Consider the following 24444-nt stretch of genomic DNA (forward strand, 5'->3'; position numbering starts at 1 on the left):
GTTTCTTGTCAATTGTTACAAAAGGGAAAAATAATTTTTTAAAGGAGTGCTTTCAAAACCTCCGGTTTGGGGGCTGAGTACCCAGCAGCTGTGACAAAAGGGCTGGTGATGAGTCCTCTGTCATCCTCAGCTTTCTCAGGAGCACCTTCTTGAGGGCAGCGGGCAGCAGGCAACAGGCAGGGAATAGAGGAGGGGTCAGTTCCAGCCTCAGCTCCGGCCTTTGGTCAGCTGCGGATCAAGTTCATGGGTAATTCAGGAAAAAAAATGGACTTGGGTCACACTTGGGCCAGCCAGACCAACAGCCAAGACGACACAGCGACACCATCGAAATCCCAGAATGTAATGTAATTTTCATAATTGGGAATTTAGTGCTTGAAGACACTAAAGTTGGAAACAACAGCCCTAGTGAATCATTTTACATCAAGTTTACTAGGAAGAATTTTTCATGATTCCTCAGTGGTCTCAGGAATTATGTCTGTTGAAAGTACTGTGTTTCTTTTTTTCCTTTTAGAGGTTTTCAGATTTTAACCAGTCGGAATGGATAGTAAGAGTGTGCTTTAAACAGACTTTTAAAATAAAGTAAGTTGATACATTTTATTAATACTCATTTAATGTACTATCATTTTAGGAAGTGATTCCAGCTCTGTTTTCTGGTATCTGTGGCAACAGATGTGTGGATAGATCAGAAATAGTACTTGTTTGTATTAAAATTTATTCCCTGTGCCTTTCGATTCCTCCATGAAGGAGCAGGGAGTTTGCCCTTAGGTATGTATGTGGAGTGACAATTTGTCCATTCTAGTCAACTACCTTGATTACCTGGGCGCAGAAGTTCCCACCAGGTAAAACAACCTTCAAAAGGCTTCCTTCTGCTCCCCTTAATTTCCAGCCTGTATGCTTAGTACGTATATAGTTTGTAAACATTACCATGGAGGGTTTGGATGGTTTAATTTGTGCAAGGAAAAGAATGGACAAAATTAACCATATCCATGTGACCAAAGCTAGTCCACTCCCTTATTTGGAAAATTACAGAAACTTGTCTTTCAGTACATTAAATCTGCAGCTACATTAGTTGTCTCTGTGTCCTTAGATTTTGCAAAAGGGAACTGAAATCCAGCAAGTCGTATTAGGAGCCCATTCAAAAAATGAACAAAAAAGCAAATGAAAACAACCCAGAATGAGGTGGTGTATTTTTCACTTTGTGTTTTGTAGGCATAAGTCCCTTCTTTATAATTTGCAATTTTTTCTGAGAGGTGGTGGATTTTCACTTCAGAGGCAAACAATATCATGACAAGACAGCCACAGGAGCCTGCAACAGAAGGAACAAACGTGTTGGGACAAATATTTCCTGATTATAAGGGACAGGGAAAGTGTCAATGTGCAAACTAAAGAAAGCTTTCTACCATCATCCTCATTTGCATTTTTCTGCAAAAAATGTATCATTTCAGATTTGTAATCATGAGCCTGAATCTCCCACCTATTTGGGTGTCATGTCTGGGTTATGTTTCTGAGTGAAGAAGACTTGTGGGGGGTAGAATCAAGCTGATCTTGAAAAGACTAGGCGATGTCCATCTGTGTAATGAGAAGGCTGGATCAGGGCACCTGAAGAGCTCAATGGTGGAATCAGGCTGCAAAGCAGCCAGAGCTGTGATGTGGCTTTGAGGAACAGACTTCTCTGTACCTCACAGGCCATGCAGGGAAATTGCCAGTCATACAGCCCTCATGTGAAGGGGTCTAGGGTTGCTTTCAGAAGGCTTATATGACTTCTCTCCCTCCTGCAGTATGCAGCTGGCCACAGCTGCTCAGAGGAGTCCCTGAGCAAAGTGAGCCATGGGTAGAGTGTTCAGGCAGAGAGTATCTGTTTTCTTTGTTGGTAACAGAACTCAGGATTTTTACCTGGCATGTGGCTGCCTTGAATAAAGGCTACATTCTTTGGCTAAGGGGTCTGGAATGTAGAGGAATGAGTTTCCTTGAAGTATGCATGTTTTAAGGGCCTGCCCTTTCTTTCTCCCTTCTTCGTTCCTGTAACTGAAATATGGATGTGATGGCTGGAGCTCCAGTAGACATTTTGGACCAGGTGGTCTCAGAAATGGAAACCATGTACTGTGGGAAAACAAGGAGGGAGGAATCTAGATTCCAGACACCTGGAGCTACCAGAACAGCCCTAAACTTCAACCTCTAAGTTTTTATGTGAGAGAAAAATACTCCTATTTTGCTTAAGCCACTATTTTATTGTTCCCTAATTTGTCACTCACTGGTAGCCTAATCTAATCTTAATTGGTGCAGCTGTGGTCTAGATGAGCTCTCTGCAGGGCAGGCGCACTCCACACTGAGTGGTGCCTGGAAACTGATAGGCCCTTTCCCCCTGAGGCTGGAGAATGGGAGACTCTCAGATGGATGGAGACAGGGGGCAGGAGCAGGTGGCAAGAGGGGCAGACCAGGAGCATAATGGATGGCCAGGACTCCAAGAGCTTCCATAGCTAGTGTGTGTCCCAGGCCACCACAATGGAGTTCCTGTTAATAGGAGGCTTGCTGAGATGCTTTCTGACTATGTCAAACCAGTTTAGGTTCAAGCCCTGATTCCTCCATGTACTCTGTGAAATTAGGCAGTTTTGATCTCCAGGTCTCAATTTCCTCATCTGAAAAATGTGGACAGTAGAGATGATACATGATTAGCATTTGGCATTAGAATTGACACATATAAATGTTACTTATTGGTACCTATTTCTATGGTTTTTCCCTATTCCTTTCACCTTGCAAGTCCTTACCATAATCCCTTACCCCACCACATCACACACTTCAACACCTGACTACATCAGATAGTCAACCCAAAAGAGTGTATTACAATGGCTTATCCCTCCAGATCCTCTACCATTAGGTCTATGACCCCTTTAGGAGGGGTAAATGTTTTTTGTTCTTCAATTACAGTTAATTCAAATATCTTGGGAGCAGCAACATAGCAGCTTGAGTTCCCATTCATTAATTCCTCATTCATTTATTCAGTTAGACTTACTACATGCCAAACACAGGTATGGTGGTGGAGATTTAAACATTAAAGAAAATCTATATGGTTTCTGCACTAGCAGAGAGTATAATTGAGTGGGGAACACAGATCAGACCATTATAAACCACTTGCAGTGAGTGAAACAGTTGGGTGGTCCAGGTGGCTATTACTGAGAGGGTGGGTGGCATCATGGAAGGTTCCTTGCAAGTAGCTGTAGGAAAAGTTAGCTGAGCAAAGGTAGACTGGACTGTGTGAGGGGAACATTCCAGACACAAGGGCCTACAATGCTAATGAAATCCCCATTCCTTTTCCAAAGGCCAGGTTTGGGTTGGGGTGGAGGTAGAGACTGATCTTGCAGGTTTAGGGAAAATGAAACTCCTATGGCCCACATCCTCACGTGACCCTAAACTAGTTGATGATGTAATTGGCTTGCTGCTAGGCTAATACTTCCACATTTGTTGGCAATGAGCTGTTATTGTTGGTGTTACTATATAAAGAGCCCTACCCAGGGCTCTGCCCTGAGGCAGACGGGCTTGCTGCATGTAGACTGCCCCAGAGGTAGATATGATCCCAGCACTAGACCTGCCCCTGTGAAAATAAAGCTTGGTATAAACCCTTTTACCCCTAATGTTCTGTTGTTATTTGGTCTCACCAAATCCAGAATGAACTTGCCCAGGGCAATCCCCCTCAGGTAAGACAATAGGTTAGGGGGTGAAGAGTTCAGGTGAGCAGGAAAGGTGAAATCACCCTTCTTCTAATTGAGAATTTTGCATAGGCCTGGCCCTGTCAGCTTGCTCAGCATCATAATACACCTCCAAATAATCACATGCTATACTTTTCTTGAAACTTCACTTCCTGCCAGCCTCAGAGCAGTAGTTGAGAATATTCTTTTGTAAAATTTGTCAGCCTATTTTTGTATTCTGAGCTTAAAACCAGAGCTCACCCCTGGCAAAACCGTATTATTCCTTTATTATTAAATCCAACAAAAAGGCCACAGTGCTGTTTTCTCTTTATCTTTCATTTGAAAATTGTGGAGAAAATGCCATTGCTTTTGCCATAAGAGCCTTCTTTGTCTGAGGAGATGGTGAGTTTCACACAGAAGTGAAATGCTTTTTCCTTAGTGCTTGAAAGGAAAATTCAAGCTTGGTTTCTTTTTCAAGCTGTTAATATTTTAAAGGTACTACTTTGTTAAGGAGACAGCATCATAGTGAGACTGTATTTAGAATTTGATAAGTAAAAGTTGCTTGGGGTATCTTAAGACTCACAGCCTTTTGCCATCGTGAATCCTTCAAGTGAGCAAGCTCCTGAAATGGAGCACATGGTCCAGTAGTTGAGAGGATGGTCTGAGATTCTGCTCTGGATTCTGGGGTTGAGCATGAGGTCAGCTTTGTCATTTCAGAGTCGGAGCATAGAAACCCAGCTTGATGCTCTGCCAGCCCAGTGGCTGCTAAGAGATCTGAAGGGGAACAACTCAGTGTGAATTTAGATATTTTTGCTTCTCTCTTTCCAGGCTCTAAAAGAGATGTGGGGCCAAGGATAATTATTTATGACTTGCAGAACAAAAGAGGCACGAGAAGGGTTTCTCTTTGTAGCTGGGCTGCTCTGGACATGAAGAAAGATGTGTAAGGGATGGGAGTGACGTGATGGTGGAACAGAGCTTAGCATATTTCTGGTATGGCCCTTAGCCTCTGTCATGGGTCCCACATTTAGAAGGCCCTGCTCTCATTTCTAGAAAGACCTCTCCCCAGAGGGTGACTTCAGGAAGTCAATGGGATGAACCCACCTGGGGTTCCTGACCCACATTCTACCCTACACTTCTGGGACCTGGGAATTCTCTCCCAGACCACCCTGAGTGCATTTGTGGGCCTGCATGGGCATTTTACTTGGTCAGTCCTTCCAAGGGCAGACTCTGAGGCTGAGGCTGAGGCTGGCCAAGGGGCAGCTGTTCTGGGGGCTTGGTCAGTGCTGGGGTACACACTGGAATGTTCATACTCAAGTGCTCGAGGCCCTGTGTAGTGCTGATGGGAGCAGGCATGGGAAGGGAAGAGATTCTCACCACCTTCAGGTGCAGAGTTCTCAAGGCTCAGAATTCTAACTTTGAATCCACCTTCCAAGTCCTTATGGAGAGGTGTTTTTCAGGGTAGAGCATATAACATGTTTCATTGAATAGCTTATTAGCTTATAACGTGGAAACGTTGAGATATGTGGTATGTGGGCTTTCCTTCATGCTCTTGCCTGAGACTTCCCAAATGTTAGGGTCAGACCAGCATGCCTACCTCTTCCTTCTCCCAGTTACCCGTGTTCACCAAGACCCCAAACTCGGCTGGGGCCATTTGGACAGATTCCCAACGTGTCTGTCTCACAAGAAAGGTTCGAGTACTCTAGATGTAGGGAAGCCTGCCAAGCCTTTGCTCAGCTACAGGACCCAGGGTTTGCGGCCGTGTGTCTTACTCAAAGACCAGCCATTTTCCTTTTATGTGTTTGATTTCCTCTACCATCTGGCTGGTACTGTAGTGGTTTCTTTTTTTCCTTTTAATGACTTTGATTACTGAGTTAGTTTCTGACTGAATAGGATAGCTGAGTTATAAGGCTGTCACACCATGAATTATCAGTCAATTAACCAACATATGTAATGTGCTAGACACCGCACTCCCATGACTCCCCTCTGGCAGCCGTCTGGGACTGCAGAATTGGGCACCAATTTCCACCAGTCCTTACAATAGAAGGACCAAAGGTCACAGCCAATGAGAAAGCTTTCTCCTTGGCTGACCCTGAGAGTGACTATGCTTTTGTGGGTAGGAACATCTTGCCGGTATCTGTGGGAGTCCAGGGACAGTGGGTTTCGATGGAAATAGGTCCTCAAAAATAAAAAAAAAACAAAACTCCAAAATGTTCTCTTATTATCACTAAGATTGTACTTTGGGAAATATTAAATTAGACTTTCAATTCCATTTAAAGTAATGGCCAACATTTCCAGAAAGCTAACACGTCATCTTTAAACTATTTTACAGGTGACAAATATCAGAGGCATTCCATTTCCTCTACAGAAGGATAAATTCATAATTTCCTTCTTTAAAGAGTCTTGAAAGATGACAAATGAGGGTGGGAAAGCCTCAACTTTTCAGGTGTGGTGCTAAATTTCTGTGAAATTATGCAGCCTCACTGGAAAGTCAGTCATTGAAGGAGAGGTGGCAAGCAATGATTTCTTCCCCAAATGGAAGCAATTCTAGCTTTGCACCACTTTCGAGACCAGGGGCTACCATCTAGAAAAGGAATGGAGGGACAAGCAGAGCAAGTTACTGCCTAAGAGTCAGTCTGGAAGCTGTGATGGGGAGCTTTGGTCATGCATTTCCATAGAGCAGCTGTGGATGAAGGAACACCAGTTGGGTTCAGCTTTTCTCTTTGTCCTCTGGAATGGAAAGCTGAAGAGCCCATATCTAGTTTGTTTTACACATGTCATGTTAGTGAGAAGGGGTATTGGTGCAAAGAAGAAATGGTCTAAAAGCTAGATCTTCCTCTAAGCTGTATTGATTTTCAGAAAAGGAAAATATCATTTGTTGCCAGGAAATACGCAGAGCACTTCTGTTTTATTCATGTATTCAACAAATATTTACTGGGTGCTCACTGCAGTGTTCTGGGCACAGGGGTGCAGCATTGAGCAAGGCAGACAAAACTCCTGTGTCTGTGGAGTGCTCAGTGGTGGAGGCAGTGGAGGTAATAATACGATATGTCAGTACACTGTGTAGTTTTCAGAGTGTGATGTGTACTAAGGAGAATAAAGAAGAGCAGGGGAGGTGGGAGGCCAGGGATGCCTCAGAGAGTAGATGACACTGTAGTGACTCTTGAAGGAAGTCAGGGAGTGAGAAGGTAGATAATTGAGATTTCAGGCTGAAGGAACAGTGAGTGCAAAGAAACCAGGTGTTTTGAGTGGAGAGAGGAAGAAAGCCAGACAGAGAGGAGGAGGAGGTGAACTGCGTGGGGGTTTCTGCAGTGGGCATAGCCAGTGGTGCTTTGGAGGTCGGAGCAAGGACTTGGGCTTGGACTCTAAATAAAACAGAAGGAAGACACACATGCACATTCTGAATAGGGCAGGAGTCTTTTCACAAGATGGAGCATCTCCTTGCACAAGGTCATGGCTGGGTCCTGTGCAGAGTGAGTTAAAGGGTCCTTCCACTGTACCCTTGACCTGCATAACCTGGTGTGCAAAGCTCGCTACGGTCTGCCCCTCAGCTGCTGCCTGCAGATGGAAACAAAGTTCCTTGTCCATTACCATTACGGGCTGGCTAATGTTACTTCTTCCTTCCTTCTGTGCCCTCCTTTCTAAAGTCTATGCTGAGAAACTAGTAGATTATTTTCATTGCTGATTTTTCCTACCACCAATCCTGTCCTTCCTCAGGCTCCATGGCTTTGATGCCTAGACATCACTGTATCTCTTCCTGGGATTCTGAGCAACAGTTCCTTCATAAGGATTGAGGCAGAAACGAGACACAGTTTTTTACCACCAGTGGCAGAATAATATACCCTAGACATACTACAGAGGCCAGGATATTATTAGTACTGAAACTGATATATAATGTAAGCATTCTTCTATTTTTGTGCTGCTTTTTATTTTCCTGTTTCCATGTTGTGTACATGACTGTGCCTATTTATGCTCCATGCCATGGTTGTAATTATCTCAACTAATCAGGCCCCATATTATGGACATTCCCCTTTTTAAAGAAAGGCAGTCACGTTGTTTTCCTTCAGTGGTATAATTCGTAACATGATGCTATATATAAGAGAAGACATAATAAATATAACTGGCAATCAGCCCACCTTTTGGAGGTTTTCATCACTTCTAAAAAGGCTGAGTCAATACATTCCATATCACCCTCAGAGAGTATTCACTGAACTATCTAGAATGTTCTACCATCCATCCATCCATCCATGGGAAGTCTTCCACCTAGCCTGCTCTCTTTTATGTGCAGATCTGGGACTCTGCCATCAACTGGGAAACTTTAGAATGAAGTATTTTAAGGCATACAGTCATATATCAATGTTCCAATGTAAAACCATGGGTCCAGTTGCTTCTAGACTCAGCCTTCTCCCACTCCCACCTTTTTTTCGTTTCTCCATCTCCTTAGTTTGTGTACATCTCTCTCTCCTACTGTAGTATAACCCTTTAGGGAAGTTCTTTTCACCTTAGTTTCCTCAGTCTGCCTTCCCCTGCCACCTTTCCTCCCCTTCGATTTACTCTCCCATTCAGTCTTTCACAAGGCTCAGTATTCACCAGTATTCTTGAAACGTCCCCCTCTTCTAATCTCTGGGACCCCACAGTCTCCCGGTTTCCCTTCCTACTCTCTGGACACACCTAGTCAGTGTTCTTTGCTGGCTCCTACTCAATCCAAAAATTGGCTGATGGTGTTCTTCAGGGGTTGGCCCCAGGCCAGTTTTTCTTTATCTACATTCTCTCCCTAGATGATCTCATCCATTTTCATTGCTTTAAATAATATCTACATCCTGACAACATCCAAATTTATGTCTTTTGTCTAGACCTCTTCTCTGAGCTCCCAGCTCATATATCCAACTGTCTGCTTGACAACTCCACTTGGATATCTCATAGGATCTTAACCTTGACATGCTCCAAGTAGAATACTTGATTTCTAGTGTTAAGATTCTCTCTCCGCCTCTTTTTTGCCCTAAATTCTCAGCCTGTTCTTCCCTTTATCTTACTCATCTTGGCTAATGCCACCACCATCCACTAATTGCTTAAGCTACCTGCAAAACGTTTTGGATTTATTTTTTTTAATGTTTTTCGCATCTGTTCATCTCTCCAGCTTCAGTACAATAGCCTAGTCTTTCAGCAGACATTTCTTCAAAGGCAAATTAGCTATCCAACATCTTTTTAAAGTCTTTCACAAGCTTCTCATTGCAATTAGAATCAATTCTAAAAGACTTACCATGGCTTTTGAGGTCCAACATTAACTGGCATCAACTGATCTCTCTCATCTTTTTGGTTTTTTTTCCATTTCCCCCTCACTGCCTGCCCCCTAGCCACATGAGCCTTTCAGTTCCCACAGCCAGGTGACCCTCTTTGTCCTGAGTCCTCATGTGTGCCTCCGCCCCTCTCCGGGAAGTTCCCCGAGGGCCCTCAGCTCCTTCGTATCTTTAGAACTCAGCTGCGTGGAGTCCCCTTTGCTGACCGCCGCATCCAAGCCTGATCTCCCCTCCCCCTCGTTCTATATCAGAGCAGCCTATTCATCACCCTTATTATAATGACTGGGATCTTTAATGAGTCATGCACACTTCTGGGGGGACTCCCACTGAACTGCAGGCTCCGCGAAGGCAGGACTGTGTGCCTTATTCGTTGTGGTATCGCCAGCGCCTGTCATCGGGGCTGGCACACGGTGGGCCCTCAGTCAGGGTCTGCTGGATAAATGAAGTGTGTGCACCTGCATCAGTGGTTCTTGACACTGGTCACATGTTAAGATTAGCTGAGAGAACTTTAAAAAAGGAAAGGAACTGCCCAGCCTCCACCCCAAGAGACTCCAATTTAATTAGTGTGCTGTGGGACCTGGCATCGTGGTTTTAGAAAGCTTTCCAGGTGATTCTAATGTGCAGGCCAGGATGAGAATCGCTGCTCAGAATGAACTATGGGGGACCATTAAGACATCACTAAAATCCTAATTTGGGGAAAAATTTCTCAGACCTCATTTGTAATTGAGATGATGAGAAAGAGCAAATTAAGTGACTTGCGTGGGTTTCCTGGAACAATGATAGGGTCAGAAGTGCTACACAAAGGAGGGTGAAGGATAGGATGGGCCAAACTGGGGACCACGAGGAGAGGAAGGAGCGGGTGGTCTGGAGGGCAGCAGGATAGGAGGCCGGGACATGAGCAGAACTGTGGGCGGCCTGCTCCAGAGGTTGGCTGCCTTTCCTTTTCGGTCTCCGGGGCCTGGCCCGCACCACACAGGAAGCACGAGGAGACGCTCATAGCACTGTTCCTCTGGGCAGTGGGCAAGGGCCCCAGGAGGTCACCAGGAAGACTCCTTTTCCCTTCCCTTCTCCCCTGTCTCCGTGATTCCGGATGTCAAGCCTTGGGTCCCCAACCAGGAGGGAAGGGGACAGCTGAAGGACATTGGCACCAGGAAAGGGGGAATCTTGGGAAACCCAGGGGTGAGGGAGAAGATAGGAGAAGAGAGGTCCAGGGAGAAGGCGTTCTCTCTGCTGACTATGAGGGAGGCCACCTGGGCAGAGAAACAGGGCAGGAGAGTCAGTGTGGGAGAGCCGTTCCCTAGGGGTCTCCAGCGGAATGGGACTTGCCCTGGAACTAAGGGATCTCCTGATACAGGCTCTGGCCTGTGTGTGGGATTTATTGGCTCACATTTAGAGTGTTTGTGATAAGGGCTGTAAAACCCCTACTCTCCCACGATTGAGGTTTAGAGTTGGGGATTATTATGTAATATTCATAAATATTATTTAATATTTCTAAAACCCCAGGGGTTCCTGGGTACTGTATGTACATGAAAGGGGAATGAGGCAGTCTCTGATTCAAGAGTGACCTGTTTACCCCCAGAGGTCACAAAATATCTGTCCATCTGATCCTCAAATATGTTTTGTTGTCAAACACAGGTTTTAAAAATATTGAAAATTTGGTATTCAAATATGAGGATTTGGGGCTTAAAATAAAATGGATGATCTGGAAACACTAGACCTTTATCCTCTGAAAGAGATGGTTCTGGATCTGGCTCCTTCTTTCCCCACTTCCTCCTTCCCTCATCCACAAACCTTTACTGAGCACCTGCTTTTGCAACAAGTTCAAAGATAAATAAGATACAATTTAAGCACAGGATCTGTGTCTTCCCGCATGTATTTCTGTGTTCAGGTTTTCTTTGCATTACACTTGGCTAAGGCCAAGATAAGATCTGGGACTTGAATTAAATTCTGCATTCTCTGAGTCATCTTGCTTTTCAAATACTGTTAGTTTGGTCGTCCATTTGAACTGTCAAATAATTTGTCTTCTAAATGAGCTATTCTTCTGAATTTCATTCCGAAGCTGGACTGCAAGATGGCCATGCCAGTTACTAAGGTTTGTATCTCGGCTTCAAACCAAGTCTTCTTTTCTCTGCTTTGTGACCCCAGGCCCTGATTCTGCCCTGTCAGCCACTTCCCATGAGGCTCTGCTGATGGGGAGCACGGGAGACCGCAAGATGGGAGGGTCTATTCCTAACCCAGGAGAAGCCCTTCCCAGCAGCAGCAGGTGGGGGGTTCCCATGCCCTTCTACACCCCCAGAGATGCCTCTTGGTGTCCCTCAACAGTGCCATCACCTCAGAGGTTTGAGACCCAGCGCTCCTGCTTTTCTCCTCAAGCCTCTAGGTTCTGGTAACCCCAAACTCTTCCCTCGGTTCTCTAAGCCCTTGGGAAGGTGGCTGCTTTCTGGAATTACCATGTCTGAGTTACCCCGGAGTCTCCTTTGTGCGTTTTTTGGCCTCTGATACCTGTTTTCATCAATTTGAGGAAGCTCTGGCTCTCACACAGGAGCATGCATCACAATCACGTGAAAGGCTTGCTAAAGGGGCTGCACCCCAAAGTTTCTGATTCAGTAGGTCTGGGGTAGGGCCTGAGAATTTGCTTTTCTGTGAAGTTTCAAGTTCCCAAGTGAGGCAGATGCTGCTGGTCTGGGTGCCCTACGTGAAGAACTACTGAACCCCACTTTAAGAATTATATTCTCTCCATAAAAATAGTGTATATTCTCTTTTCTAGTTGGTCCCTGATTGATTCAATGGCTTTCACTAAAATAGCACACCACCCAGATTTCCCAGGGTGCTTTGGTATGTTGGGTGGGGGGAGGTAATGCAACACGCACTTCTAACCTGGACCTTCCCATGAAACTGAATGATGTCTTGGTCTGTCCATCCACTCCCTGTACCTGTGCTTGCTCCTCTGCCCTCACTGCAAAGCCCTTGACCTTCCTTCATGATATTCCATCCCATATTTATTTGGCTTATATCCTATTGCCTCTATGGGCCTGCTTGGATTCCATCCCATTCATATTCTGATTTCTCTAACCTGTAATAAGTGACCAAGTTAACATCTCTTTCTGGGCTTGCTTTTTCCACGAATATGTGTTGAATTGTTCACTGTGTGCAGAGCCTCATGCCAGATGCTTTTACTAGAGATACAGAGATGAGAGAGACTTAGACTCTGCCCTCATAGGGTAATCATTTTTATACAATTTAAAGCTGTATTAGTTGCTTGTGAAAGATATGGAGGAAATCCTAGCAGAACCCCCACTAGAGAGAGAATTACTTTGGTTGGGTTAATTGTTTTATTAGCAAAATGTGGATGGGGTAAGACTCTAAGAAGTGCTCAAGTAATAATGGATAGAGGCTGTATGAGGAGTGAGCCCCTGTTAACTACAAGGCTTTGTTTTACAGACAGGGAGCTATGCCAGTTTGTGGCTAGTGTTGAATTCTGCAGGGGGAAGGGAGTAGTGTCAGGTGAAGGCAGGGGCCTGGGCCTGCTTGGCAGCTAAGGAGCTGCTTCAGAAGGGAAGCAAACAGTCTAACAGGGATTTTCAGTACCCTGTCTGCTGGTGTGAGTTGTAAGCTGTCTCATCTCTCCCTGAAATCAAAACTGTTTGCATCCTGAGAATATGACAAAGTATTGGGTCTTATGCAAGTTTGGAGCAGGGTGAAATGAGAGACCCAGTACAGAAGACTGGCTCCATAGGAGTTATTTATGTATTTCTGGTTTTCTCATCTTTCTTTTCCCCTCCTTGTAAATACATCCTAAGCACCAGATGGTACTAACTGGATTTTATATTCTTTTCCATCAGCCCCAGTTATTGAGGAGGACATATATACTGATGAACTAATTTCTGGATTTAGAGTTGCTCTTGCCCAGATACACCTACCATTAGACTACACAAAGTACCTACAGACCAGAATATGACAACTCACTGTGGGGAGAACACAGGCCCTTAAGTCTTTTTTGAGTGGTTTTTACTTGTTTATCTGATTATGAATAAATGCACATTATTGAACATTTGGAAATATTAAGTATGAGAAAAGGTGAAAATCACCTGTAATTTCACTGCTCAGAGGTAACTTATGAACAGAATGGTATCTCTATTATATATGTACATATGTACTCATATATATATATTTATATATATATGGAGTTTATATATATAGAATATATAGAGAGAGTCAAACTGGGTTCCTATTTATAAAATCTTATATACTGCTTTTTTAACTTAACTTCTGATACAATTTATCTTTTTGATTATATCTTCTTTATAAACATAATTTAATGTCAGCATCATATTCATTCATATAGACTGCCATAATATGTTTATCAAATTCCCTATTGTTGGATAATTATATTTTTCTCTACTTTTTGCTATTATATATGATGCTACAGTGACTATCTGTGTAACTTTACATTGGGCAGACCTGTCTTTTAACACTAAAAAGAACACTTGTCTCCAGAGGTAGAATTTTGCACTCACCTGAGATGAAGCTCAGAAGATACAACCCAGGTGGACCATGCAGAGCTTCAAAGGGCTTGCCAAATGCATTGTACATGAAGAAGGCTGTCCCCACCATAGTTAGAACAATAAGGATCATGGAGAAGAGAATGACATTGACGTGGATGCTCACTGGGATCGCTTTGAGCAAATCTGGGAAAACTGAAGATAAAACAAAGAATAAAAGAAATTTCATTCGTGGCAGTCTAGAAATTTAATTTCAAAAGGAAAATTCTTCCTTTTTTTTTAACTTCAAAAACCAGAAAAACCCTTCAGATGAATACATTTTCACTTATTAATTTACAAGGGATTTATTGAAAGGTTTAAACATGAGATTATTTCATAGAACTCGGTAAAAATTAGCAAAGGGGAGGTGTGAGAGGATGTTTCTTCTGGCCTTGGTCATATGTAATTAAACAAACAAGCGCTTCATAACCAAAAGCTGTGTATGCTGATGCACAAACATTTAATGATATTTCTCAGTAGTTATCTCTTTTTTTTAATTCTATCTTAACTTGTAATGTCATTTTCAGTTTAGCGATATCTGGGGGAGTTTATACATCAGGAGGTTACCTTATTTCCTTTGCTACAAGAAAAAAAAATGGTTTCTAGCCCACACCAAGATTAAAGAATGAGTTATTCAGTCAACTTCAATATTTTGATGTAGCAAAAGCTATGGGAAAATAATTTCTGGTGATACAAGAAATGTTCTCCATTTAGAAAACACACCAAATCTATTTCTAGGTTTTGTGTTCAGGGAAAGTTTTTCTTGTTTGCAGAGGAAAGGAAATGCCTCATAAATGTAGGGTTTCCCTTACCTGGTGAGGCCTCAGAGAGTTCAGCATCAGCAAACCTGGGAAGACCCAGCTGGGGAGTTCCATCCATTTTAGTTTCCCAAACATTTATCAAGTGCTTAGCTTATTAATTGAGCACTTATTGTATGCCCGACATTGTTCTAGGTGCTAGAAATAGAGCCATGAAACAAGATAGACAAGGACCCTGCTTTCTCATGGAGCTTATAACCTAATGGAGTAAATAGGCAGTTAAGAAGTAAACAAAAGTAGTAGCTTATTTCCAAAGATGGCCACCATCAATTCCTTCCCTCCTTTTGCATACACATCACTTTCCCCGTAAGTGGTAGAATTTACTTCTCAATCCTCTTGAACCTGGGCTGGCCTATGACTGCTTTGACCTCCAGAATATGGCGGCAGAAGTGCACCAAGCCATTTCAGGCCTTGCCAGTAAGATGACCAGCCATTCCTACTTCTCTCCTCTTGGAGGTTTGAGCTGCCATGCAGGAAGCCCAGGTGACTCTGTTGGAGAGAGAGGCCCCTGGAGGAGCACCGGACCTGATGGGAAAGAGTCGTGGATGGCCAGCCCAGGAAAGCCTCTGGATGATTCCAACTTCAGCAGCTTTTTAACTGCAACATTAGGAAAGACCCGATCAAGAACTGTCCAGCTGAAGGAATGCATTTTTGGTTTTAAGCCCCTGAGCTTTGGGGAGCTATCATGCAGTGGTAACAGACTAATGATAATGCTATGGAAAAATAAAACAGAACAATAGGATTTTGAGTAATTGGGGTAATGGTTGGGATGGTCAGGAAAGTGATATCTGAAAGTTGAGAAGGAAGTGGCCAAATAAAGATCTGGGGAGGGAGCATTCCAGGGAAAAAGAACACAGCCTGGGTGGGAGAGAGCCAGTGAGCCTGGTGAACGAGAGCAGGTGGAAGTGGGGTGGTTATCCTGGGTAGCAGATCGTTGCACCCACTGTACACTGGCCTACTGACCATGGTATGGAGTCTGCTTTTGATTATGAATTCATTTGCAAGCCACTGGAGAGTTTTAAGTAGGAAAGTGACACAATCCTCTTCATGATGGTAAAAGATCACTGGCTGCTGATTAGAAAGTAGAAGGAGAAGGAGGAAGGAAGGAGGCAGGCGTGGAACCAGGGAGACCCGGTGGGCTGGGAGAGCATATTTAAGGTAGCAAAAGACGGGGCCTGGTGTAAGGTGGTAGCAGAAGAGGTGCTTCTGAGCGGTTGTCGGAATATATCTTGGAGACAGAAGAAAGGACTTGTTGAAAGAAAGGAATCAAGGATAATCCTCGATTTTTGGCCTGAGCACCTAAATAAATGGTGATCCTATGAAGTGAAATAGACACGTAGAAGGGGCAAGTTCAGGTATGGGAATGGGAAGTAATGCAAGAGTGCTATTTTAGCTATTTTAAGTTTGAGTTGCATTTAAGATCTCCAAAGAGAGATGGAAGAAATGATTTATGTGTCTGCAAGTCCAGGCAGAACGAGGTATTTAAGGAGGTGGAACTAGGGTGAGGCAAGCAAGGTGCCTCGGACATAAAGTTTAAGGAGACAGTCACTCTCTGGGGCTGACCCTGTGCTTGCACAAGCCTGAAAGTGAGTGTCTCCTTACATTTTATAACCTAGGTGTCTCAGAGGCCTCACCCGAGTCCTGGCCCTGGTATTTAAAGCCAGGGGAATGGCTATCCCCTAAGGAGAAGCTATAGTTAGAGGAAAGAAGGAGCCAGGCTCCTCCACATTTGCCCACACAGAAGACAGGAGAAGCCAGCCAAGAAAATGGAGAAAGAGAGCTTGTGCCTTAGGAGCAGATCTGTGATGAGATGGCAGAGAAGCCAAGGGGAGAAAATGTCCCAAGGAGGAGGAAGTGGTCTGCTGTGCAAACGCATGGTACAGGGCCACAGGGCTGCTCCTGACCATGTGCCAAAAAGTGACCAGCTGAGGGAGTCGCATTGGGTCAGAACAAACCCTTCACCACTGCTAGAAAAAAATAAACAATTATACATGTATACACACAAGATGTGCTTAGTGCTATCGGGTAGGGTGCACCCTCTTCATGAGTACAGAGAAGGTCATGTATGTTGATGGTGTTCACTCAGCGTCCTCACTGAGGAGTCGTGGGTGGGTCATTAGACTGCTGAGGTATAGTCGCACTATATTCCATTTTTCTTTTCACAATAAGAAATGTATGCATGAACACTATGAGGTACTGTTTTCCATATTTACAAAGATATTTACAAAACTTCTATTTACAAAGATCAAAATATTTACAAATATCCCAAGGAAAAATGCACAAGGGTCCCCACTTCCCTACACCTGAGCTAACACAGGATATTTGTAAATATTTTGAATCTTTGTAAATAGCAGTTTTGTACCATTTCACTTTCTCACCAGCAACATAAATGGGTTCCAGTTATTCCTCATTCTTGCCAGCACTTGGCAGGTTTTTAAAAAAGTTGTAGCCATTTAATAGATGTGTAGTTTATCTCATTGCAGTTTTAATCTGCATTTACCAAATGACTAATGCTGAGGATCTTTTTTTACTTTCTATGTGTCTTTTTCAGATGAAGTGTCTGTTCATATCTTTTGTGTGTGTTTTATTACCGAGTTTTGAGAATCTTTATGCATGCTGGACATAGCCCTTTTTCAGAGGAGTAATGCACAAATATCTTCTAGTACGTGGTTTATCCTTTCATTCTCTTATCAGTATCTTTTGAAAAGCAGTTCTTATTTTTATGAATTCCAGTTTATCATTTTTTCTTTTATTATGTTTTGGATGTCAAATCGAAGGGGTCTTTATCTAATGTACAAGTATTCTATGTTTTTCTTCCAGAATTTTTTTTTCCAGTTTTAAGTTTAATTTTAAGTCTGTGATCCAGTTTGGAGTTACTTTCTGAATAGAGGCAAGGTTAATTCATTTTTCTGTTTTTTTCATATGGATATCCAATTGTTTCCACACTTAAAAGGCTGAACATGGACTTAACATCTGACCCAGCAAGCTCATTCCTAGATACTTGCCTAAGAGAATTACAGATATATGATCGATACAAAAATCTATATGCAAATGTTTACAGTGGCTTTATATTCATACTCACCAAAACCTGGAAACATCTGAATATCCATCAGTTGGATGGGAGTATTCCTTATCTTGATTGTGGTGGTATTCACGTGCCTCTGTGCATTAGTCAAAATTTATAGACCTGAACCCATAGGGTGGATTTCCTCTGTTACTACACCTCAATGAAACTGACTATTAAAAAAAAGTAGGTAGAAACTTTACATTTCCCTGTGGGGCCCCAGAAGACGGCTGGTTAGCCAGAGACGGGTAAAATTCCTCGAGGGAGGAACAACCTAAGACAGGCACAGTCGCAGGGGGGCCATCAGGTGAGAAATTGGGGATCAACAGAGGTGAGGCTTAGAACCTCACCCCCCCTGTTCTGAGAGAAATCTTCTGCATACGTGGATGTTTTGTTGCCCTTGTCTAGCTTGGATTAATACTTAGTCTATAGGCACACACCTGATCATCTACATTTGCCCTCTTATAGCACTAAATTATGTTTTCTACCTTTATCTTGCATCTACCTACCACTTCAGCATTTTATTAAAAAAAAAATAAGGGAGAAATGTGGGATTCACATATAAATCAAGTATAAAAATCAAATGAATAATCATATCTGACTTGATTGTTTATAGTTTATGATGCGTGATCAAAACCGAAAGTCTCTGTGATGACTGCCCTTGTACTGTTCAACATGTAAGAACTTATTCACTATGTAAGAATTTGTTCACCATGTAAGAACTTGTTCGTTATGCTTCAGAAGATTGGAGACTGTTGAGAATTAGGTTTGGGGTTGATTAATGATTGTGCATTGAATCCCCTATACAAAATTTTATTGTTGTTAACAACCATTTGATCAATAAATATGAGAGATGCCCTCTCAAACAAAAAAAAAAGTAGGTAGGAGGAACAAGGTCTGGAATGAGGGGGGTCTTCTAGATGGGAGGGAGAGCTCAGCCAAAGTGACCACTTGGCATGGAGGAAGGAAGAGCTTAGTAAAAGAGAAGAAAAGGAGCACTGGGCCAAGTAGGCACTCTAGTCCACCGTGAGTCCGTAAGCAGGTTTAATTATCCCTGTTTCTCTCTGGAAAATGAGGGTGTTCCATGGGGCAGCCTGGGCAAGAACCAGGCATTTGAGATTAGAGGAGGTTCACCTTTCAGCTTATTTCCTAACTCTGAAATTCCTAGACTTTGATTTCCTTATCCGAAAAATCAAACTAATTCTACCTTTGTGAGGATTCAATGACATCGGTGTATGGAGTACCTAGCACACAGTAGGTGTCCAGCAGAGGTTCACGGTGGAGTGCCCCTAAGGCCAGTTCCGCCTCTGTTCACGATCTATCCCTTCTCACCTTCTCAAAGACACCGCTGAGGAGTGCTCTCCTCACCAGCAATTGCCTCCTCTCTGTTGGATCAGGCCCATCAGCGCCCAAACACACTGTCACTTTCTCACCTTAAAAAAAAAATCTCACTGAGTCCTCCTCCAGCTATTACCCCCTTTGGCGATTTGCCTTAGGGCAAAACCTCTCAGGGGGTTGCCTGTACTCTCAGGGGCTCATTCTTCTCTCGGCTTTCCTGAGCCCACTGCACTGATATTACATTTCCCACAGCCAAAGAGATGCAGGCTGCCAAATCCAGGGGTCAGTCTTTATCCTCCTCTTACCTGGTGTACATTTGGCAAGAGGCTCACTCCCTCCTCCCTGAAACCTTTCTTCCTCAGGCTTCGGCGCACCGCACTCCCCTGGCTTTGTCAGCTCACTGGCTGCTGCCTCCATCTGCTTTGTTGGTTCATTCTCACCTCCTGAGTCATCACAGGCCTGTACCTTTTCTCTCCTCCCTCTTCGCTCACTCCCGTGGTGCTCCATCCAGTGTCATGGCCTTTGCCCGAAGCCCTCTCAAACAGACATTTCCAGCCCAGACTTCTTGAATTCCACACTTGTATGTCCTCCAATTACTTATTGAACATCTGGACTGAGATACTGAACAGGCAACTCAGTGTGCCCCAACCTGAACCCATCATTTTCCCCTCCTCACACTCACTTTCTTTAGCCTCCCTCATCTCAGTTGCTGGCTGCTCCATTCTTCCCTAGCATTGTTCTCGATTCTTCGCGTACTCTCACATTTCATGTTTAACCCTTCAGGAAAGCCTGTTGGCACTACCTACAGAGTCTGACTACTTCTCCCCGTCTTACTCCTCCACCCTAGTCTAAGTTGCTATTGGCTCACCTGGTTGAGTACAAGGGTTACTAACTGGTCTCCCTGCTTCCACCCCTCCTTCCTACAGTCAGCTCTCAACCCAGCAGCTGGACAGCTCTTTGAAAATGAATTGGTTTATGTTATTCCTCTGCTTAAACCCTTCCAGGGGATTCTGCTCTCACCCAGACTGGACTCCTTGCCAGACCTCTGACTTCATCTGATGGCTGTTTCCTCACTCAGTGAGCTCCAGACACAGGACTCTTTACTGTACTCCAAACATGCCTGGAACACCTCTGCCCCAGGGCCTTTGCACTTACTGTTCCCTCTGCCTAGGTATTCCCCTAGATATCCTCACGGCTTGCTCCCTCACCTCCATGTCTCTATTTAGGTGTCACTTTCTCAGAGCAGCCTTTTTTATTTTTTTATTAAGGTGTCATTGATATACACTCTTATGAAGGCTTCACAAGAAATACAATGTGGTTATTACATTCACTCAGAGGGGCCTTTTTTTAACCACCTTATTTAAAGTTGCACCCCCCTGCCTAGTCCCACCCCTACTCTCCAACCCCTTTCCTTGTTTTTATTTTTCTCTATAGCAATTATCACTATCTAACCAATTCTATATATTTTTGCTTGTGTGTTTATTGTTTGTTTCCTCCATGACCTGAGGGCAGGTGCATTGGTCAGTATTATTCACTGCTATATTCCTAGCGCCTAACAATACCTGACATGGTGTAGGTCAGTATTTCTCAGCTTATTTTTCATTGTTTCTCTTCACCCCAGGAGTCATTTTAGACATTTCTTCTAATTACCCTACCCCATGACATGTTAATACTGCATATATATTGTATCTCAGGGTGTTATATTTCTATCTGTGCTTTATACACATATGCACTTTTTAAGAAGTGTTTTTTCTTTCCCCCAAAACCAATTTTCACCCCCTTAGGGAGATTATTGCTGCCACTGAGGATGCACAATGTAGCTGTTGGACACATATATGTTGGGTGGATACATTTTGTTTGGAATAGGATGCCGGGATGGGGTCTGATGTGGTTAGCAGGTGCGGAGTTTCTTGGTGGAAGCCAGTGGTTCAGACTGAAGGAAGTTAGCCCCACACTGGTGCAGAGAGAAGGAAGAAGAGGAGCAGACAGTCTACTTAGTGACCCCAGGCCCAAAGGAGAGGGAGAGGGAGTTGGCAGGTACATGTGATGGGAGTTTCTGAAGACCTTGACGGAAGCTGTTTCTGGCAGCTGGTGGTAACAAAAGCTGGATTGAAAGTGTTTAGAAAGAATCTGGGGAAATGGAGACAAAATAGAATAATCACCAGAGGGAGGATAGGAGCCAGTTCTGCAGGGGTTTTTTTTTTTTAAGAAGTTGAAAGACCTTGTTAGTAAGTGGAATGGAATTTCAAATCTCTTTATTAAAAGAAAAAATTTAATCCAACATACTTGGGTGGCTGTCAATATGTTACATGGAAACTAACAGCTGTTTAATAACAAGGTTTAAAGTTCGAGATTTGCAAAAGAATCCATCTCAAACCTGAACATGACAAAGCTCTTTTCTGGTAGCAGGGCAGGAGGATTGGGGCAACAGGCTTGTTCCTCACCATCTTTCTGTTAGTGTCTCCAAAGGGCCAACTCTTCATGGAGGCACTTTTTTAAAATAAATGAATATTATAACAAGGAAATGGAAATTAGGATAAAAATGTCACCCACCCACAATTCTACAATATAAAAAGCAACATTTTCCTTTATTTTTGCTCCTTTCAAATCTTTGTCCATCTTAATATTTATTTCCTATGTTACTATGATCATAATGCAGTTTTGAGGTTACATTCTGTTCTTTTGACTCAGATAATCAAATGTAAGCATTTTCCATGTCATATGCATTCTCTTCATAACTATCATTTAGGTAACTATGTGAATTTTTGCATCACATAATGTACTGTTCTCCTAATATTAGTCTTGCAGTGTTTTAGTATTATAGCTAATGTTTCCAAGAACATCTTCAAGCACATACCTTTTTCTTGCTTAGTATGGTGGTGGGTGATGAGGGGGAATAACTTTTTTGGATGAATTTCCAGTAAAGGAATTACTTGGATCAGAGTACTTTCTAGAAGAATGCTATACATGTATAGATACAAGGTAACCTAAATGTTGTGAGTTATAGTTGATAATGTACACATTAAACTTCTGATTGAAAGCTCAATTTCCCCTCCTCACAGTCAGGAAAGCAGAGATTTCTGACAAGGTATCTAGACAGAAATAGAAAGCAAGGAGAAACTGGTCACCAGGTTCCCTCCCCTGATTGCAGAGTAGAAGGCACCCAAGGCACAGGAGGGAGTGGGGGTAACAACAGGGGGACCCACGTTGCATCATGTGCTCAGTGTGCAGAGAAAGGCTGTCCCACCCTCACTCCTGTAGTCGGCTGTCAGGAAACACAGCTGCCCAAATAGGAAGTCAAAGACTTGGAGTGAAAATGCAGCCACAGGGAGGCTCTCTAGGAAATTTGCCTGTCTGCAGTCATTTGGTGGGGGTTCTGTTCTTCAAGCTATCTGCCTGCCTCTACACCCTCATTCTCCTTGAGCCTCTGGTTCTTGGTCCTCCTGCCCCATCTGCAAAGCTTGTTCAAGTCTTTCCCTCTTCTGTCCATCGTCAGATATTCCAAACCTCCCCCTCTCTTAAGCCCCTATCACACCTCACCTCTGTTTCCCTTAGTCTAGGTACCTGGCTTACAAAAGGCTCAAAAATATCTAGTGAGCTGAACCCTTCTGTTTCACAGAGAAAATAGAGGCGGTCAGGGGAATTCCTGCAACTTTTCAGTCCCCCATACCACCCTTCTCTTTGGTCCATGCCCAACCTTCCCTCCATTCTTAGTGAAAAATGTTTTCTCTTGTCCAAGGCTCGGCCTTCTCCCTGTGCTCCCACACTCCTGCTTTCCCACCTATGTGGAGTCCTTTCTGTCTATTGCCTACCCCTCCTGTCTGCAGCCCTTTCCTCCCCACTGCTCCATCGCCTCAGAATAGAATCTTACTCAAGCCCCTCCCGCTGACTGCTGCCTGCCAGCCGCCTCTCTCTGGGTCCTTGTCTCCCCCTCCCTCCTCAGCTCCCTCAAGGCCTGCCTTCCCCATCTCTCCATCAGGACTGCTTTAGGAAAGGTCCCCTTTTATCCCCTTCTGGTATAAAACTCAGATGACTGCTTTCCTGGTCTCATTCGACACTCCGTGCATGTAGGACTGCTGGCCATCCCGTCCTTGCTGCGGGCTACTCCTCCCGTGACCCGCCTCCAGCCCACTGGCCCTCGCCTCTCAGTCCCCTCTGCAAGTCCTTCCTCCGCTACCCATAAATATTGGTGTTTTCTAGGACACTTCTTTGATCGCCTTCTCATTTGATTCCCTCCCCGGGGGACCTCATCTCAGTTGTAGCTCCAACTTCCACCTCTAATCAGCTGATGCCCGCTTTTCCCCTTCTACCCCAGGTCTCTCTCCTGATCTCCAAATCTGTGTAACTGGTGGACATCTCTTGTTGCTGACCCTTAAGTGGAGCCTCATTAAACATGACCCAAAATAATTTCATCTTCTTTCTAAACTTTCTCCTTCTGTATTTCTTCTCTTGGTGAATTGTTACAACTATCTTTCCAACAGAAATCTGGGTTTCATATGATGTCACCAGGTTCTGTTGACTTTTGCTTCTGATTATTTTGGAAATATCCTCCCTCCTCTCCAGCCCTCTGACAGTGCTTTGCTTTGGACCCCCAAATACTGGAGGAGCCTCTTACCTGGGCTATTTTCCTCTTTTAGTCTTCTTCTAGTCCATCTTCTGTCCTGTTAACTACCAGTTTAACATCCCTAAATGGCTTCCTATGGCCTACCAGGTACAATTAACTGCCTCAGGGCAACAAACAGAAGTCCTGCACATTCTGGTCACTGTCTTCCTCTCCAGCCTTACCTTCCTCCTCCTCCTTTTCTCACACATTCTCTGTACTGTGGCTGCAATAGGCTCTCCATACCTTTATTCATGCTGTTGCTTTGCTCAGAATGGCTTCTACAGAGCCATCTAGTGAAGTCTAACTCTAATCCTTAAGAACTTTCCATTGATTTCCCTGGGCCTTGACCTGACAGAGAGTAACTCTCCTTTTTGGAGCTTCTGAACAAAAACAATGATTGTGATAGTAATTAGTGTTATTCAACCATCTATGGTTCTGGTTCTTCCCCATTCGGGGATCATGATAGGATTACATATATTGGCCCCTTTGAAGTTAGATGTGGCTGTGTAACAATAAAATATAAGTGGCCAATAAAATATAAGTGGAAATGGCATGTGTCAGTTCTGGGTCAAAGGATTTAGTTGCCAGTCCAAGAGCCTCCATGTTTTCTCTCTGATAGAACAACTGGCGACTGTTCAGATGGTGGCTGCATCCTGCAATGGAACTACAGCTCTGATGAATATGTACCATGAGCAAGAAATCAATCTTTGTTGATTTAAGCCTATGATGTTTGGATTTACTAGTTATTATGACATAACCCGGCCCACCTTGACTGATGTACCTGATCAACTCTTACAAGTGGTTGGCTATTTAAAAACACTTCTGCTAGATTCTTAGTTATTTGTAAACAAGTACCTTTTCTCATTCTCTACATATCCTCAGAGTTTGGAAGAATGCTTAGGCACATAATAGGCACCTAGTGATCTTTTGGGGTATGTGTGTGTGAGAGCACATATACTCTAACTTACAAAGACTTTGTGGCTCACATGTAGTCATGCTGTTTTCAATAGATCACTGGAGGGTAATAAGAATAAGATAAAAAACTACTTGTTTTCACTAATTACGTATGTTCCTTTATTGCTTGCCATTAATCCATGTTTTAT

General features: G+C 43.6%; 1 protein-coding gene and 1 long non-coding RNA gene across 2 annotated transcripts in view; one reads left to right on the forward strand and one right to left on the reverse strand.

The window, feature by feature from the left end:
• LOC118917992 (uncharacterized) overlaps positions 1 to 24444 on the forward strand; it is a 198349-nt gene that overhangs the window by 140034 nt on the left and 33871 nt on the right. The window lies entirely within an intron of this gene.
• The window catches only part of CLRN1 (clarin 1), a 34909-nt gene continuing 10789 nt past the window's right edge, over positions 325 to 24444 (reverse strand). Inside the window, exons 2-3 of the mRNA XM_036896373.2 lie at positions 13495 to 13674; positions 325 to 1306 (exon numbers count right to left, since the gene is read on the reverse strand). Coding sequence (XP_036752268.1) covers positions 1041 to 1306; positions 13495 to 13674 — 446 coding nt within the window. The 3' untranslated portion in view covers positions 325 to 1040. The remainder of the gene's footprint in view (positions 1307 to 13494; positions 13675 to 24444) is intronic.

The sequence above is a fragment of the Manis pentadactyla genome, chromosome 1 (genome assembly GCF_030020395.1).
Source record: "Manis pentadactyla isolate mManPen7 chromosome 1, mManPen7.hap1, whole genome shotgun sequence".
In the NCBI taxonomy this organism is placed as follows: domain Eukaryota; kingdom Metazoa; phylum Chordata; class Mammalia; order Pholidota; family Manidae; genus Manis; species Manis pentadactyla.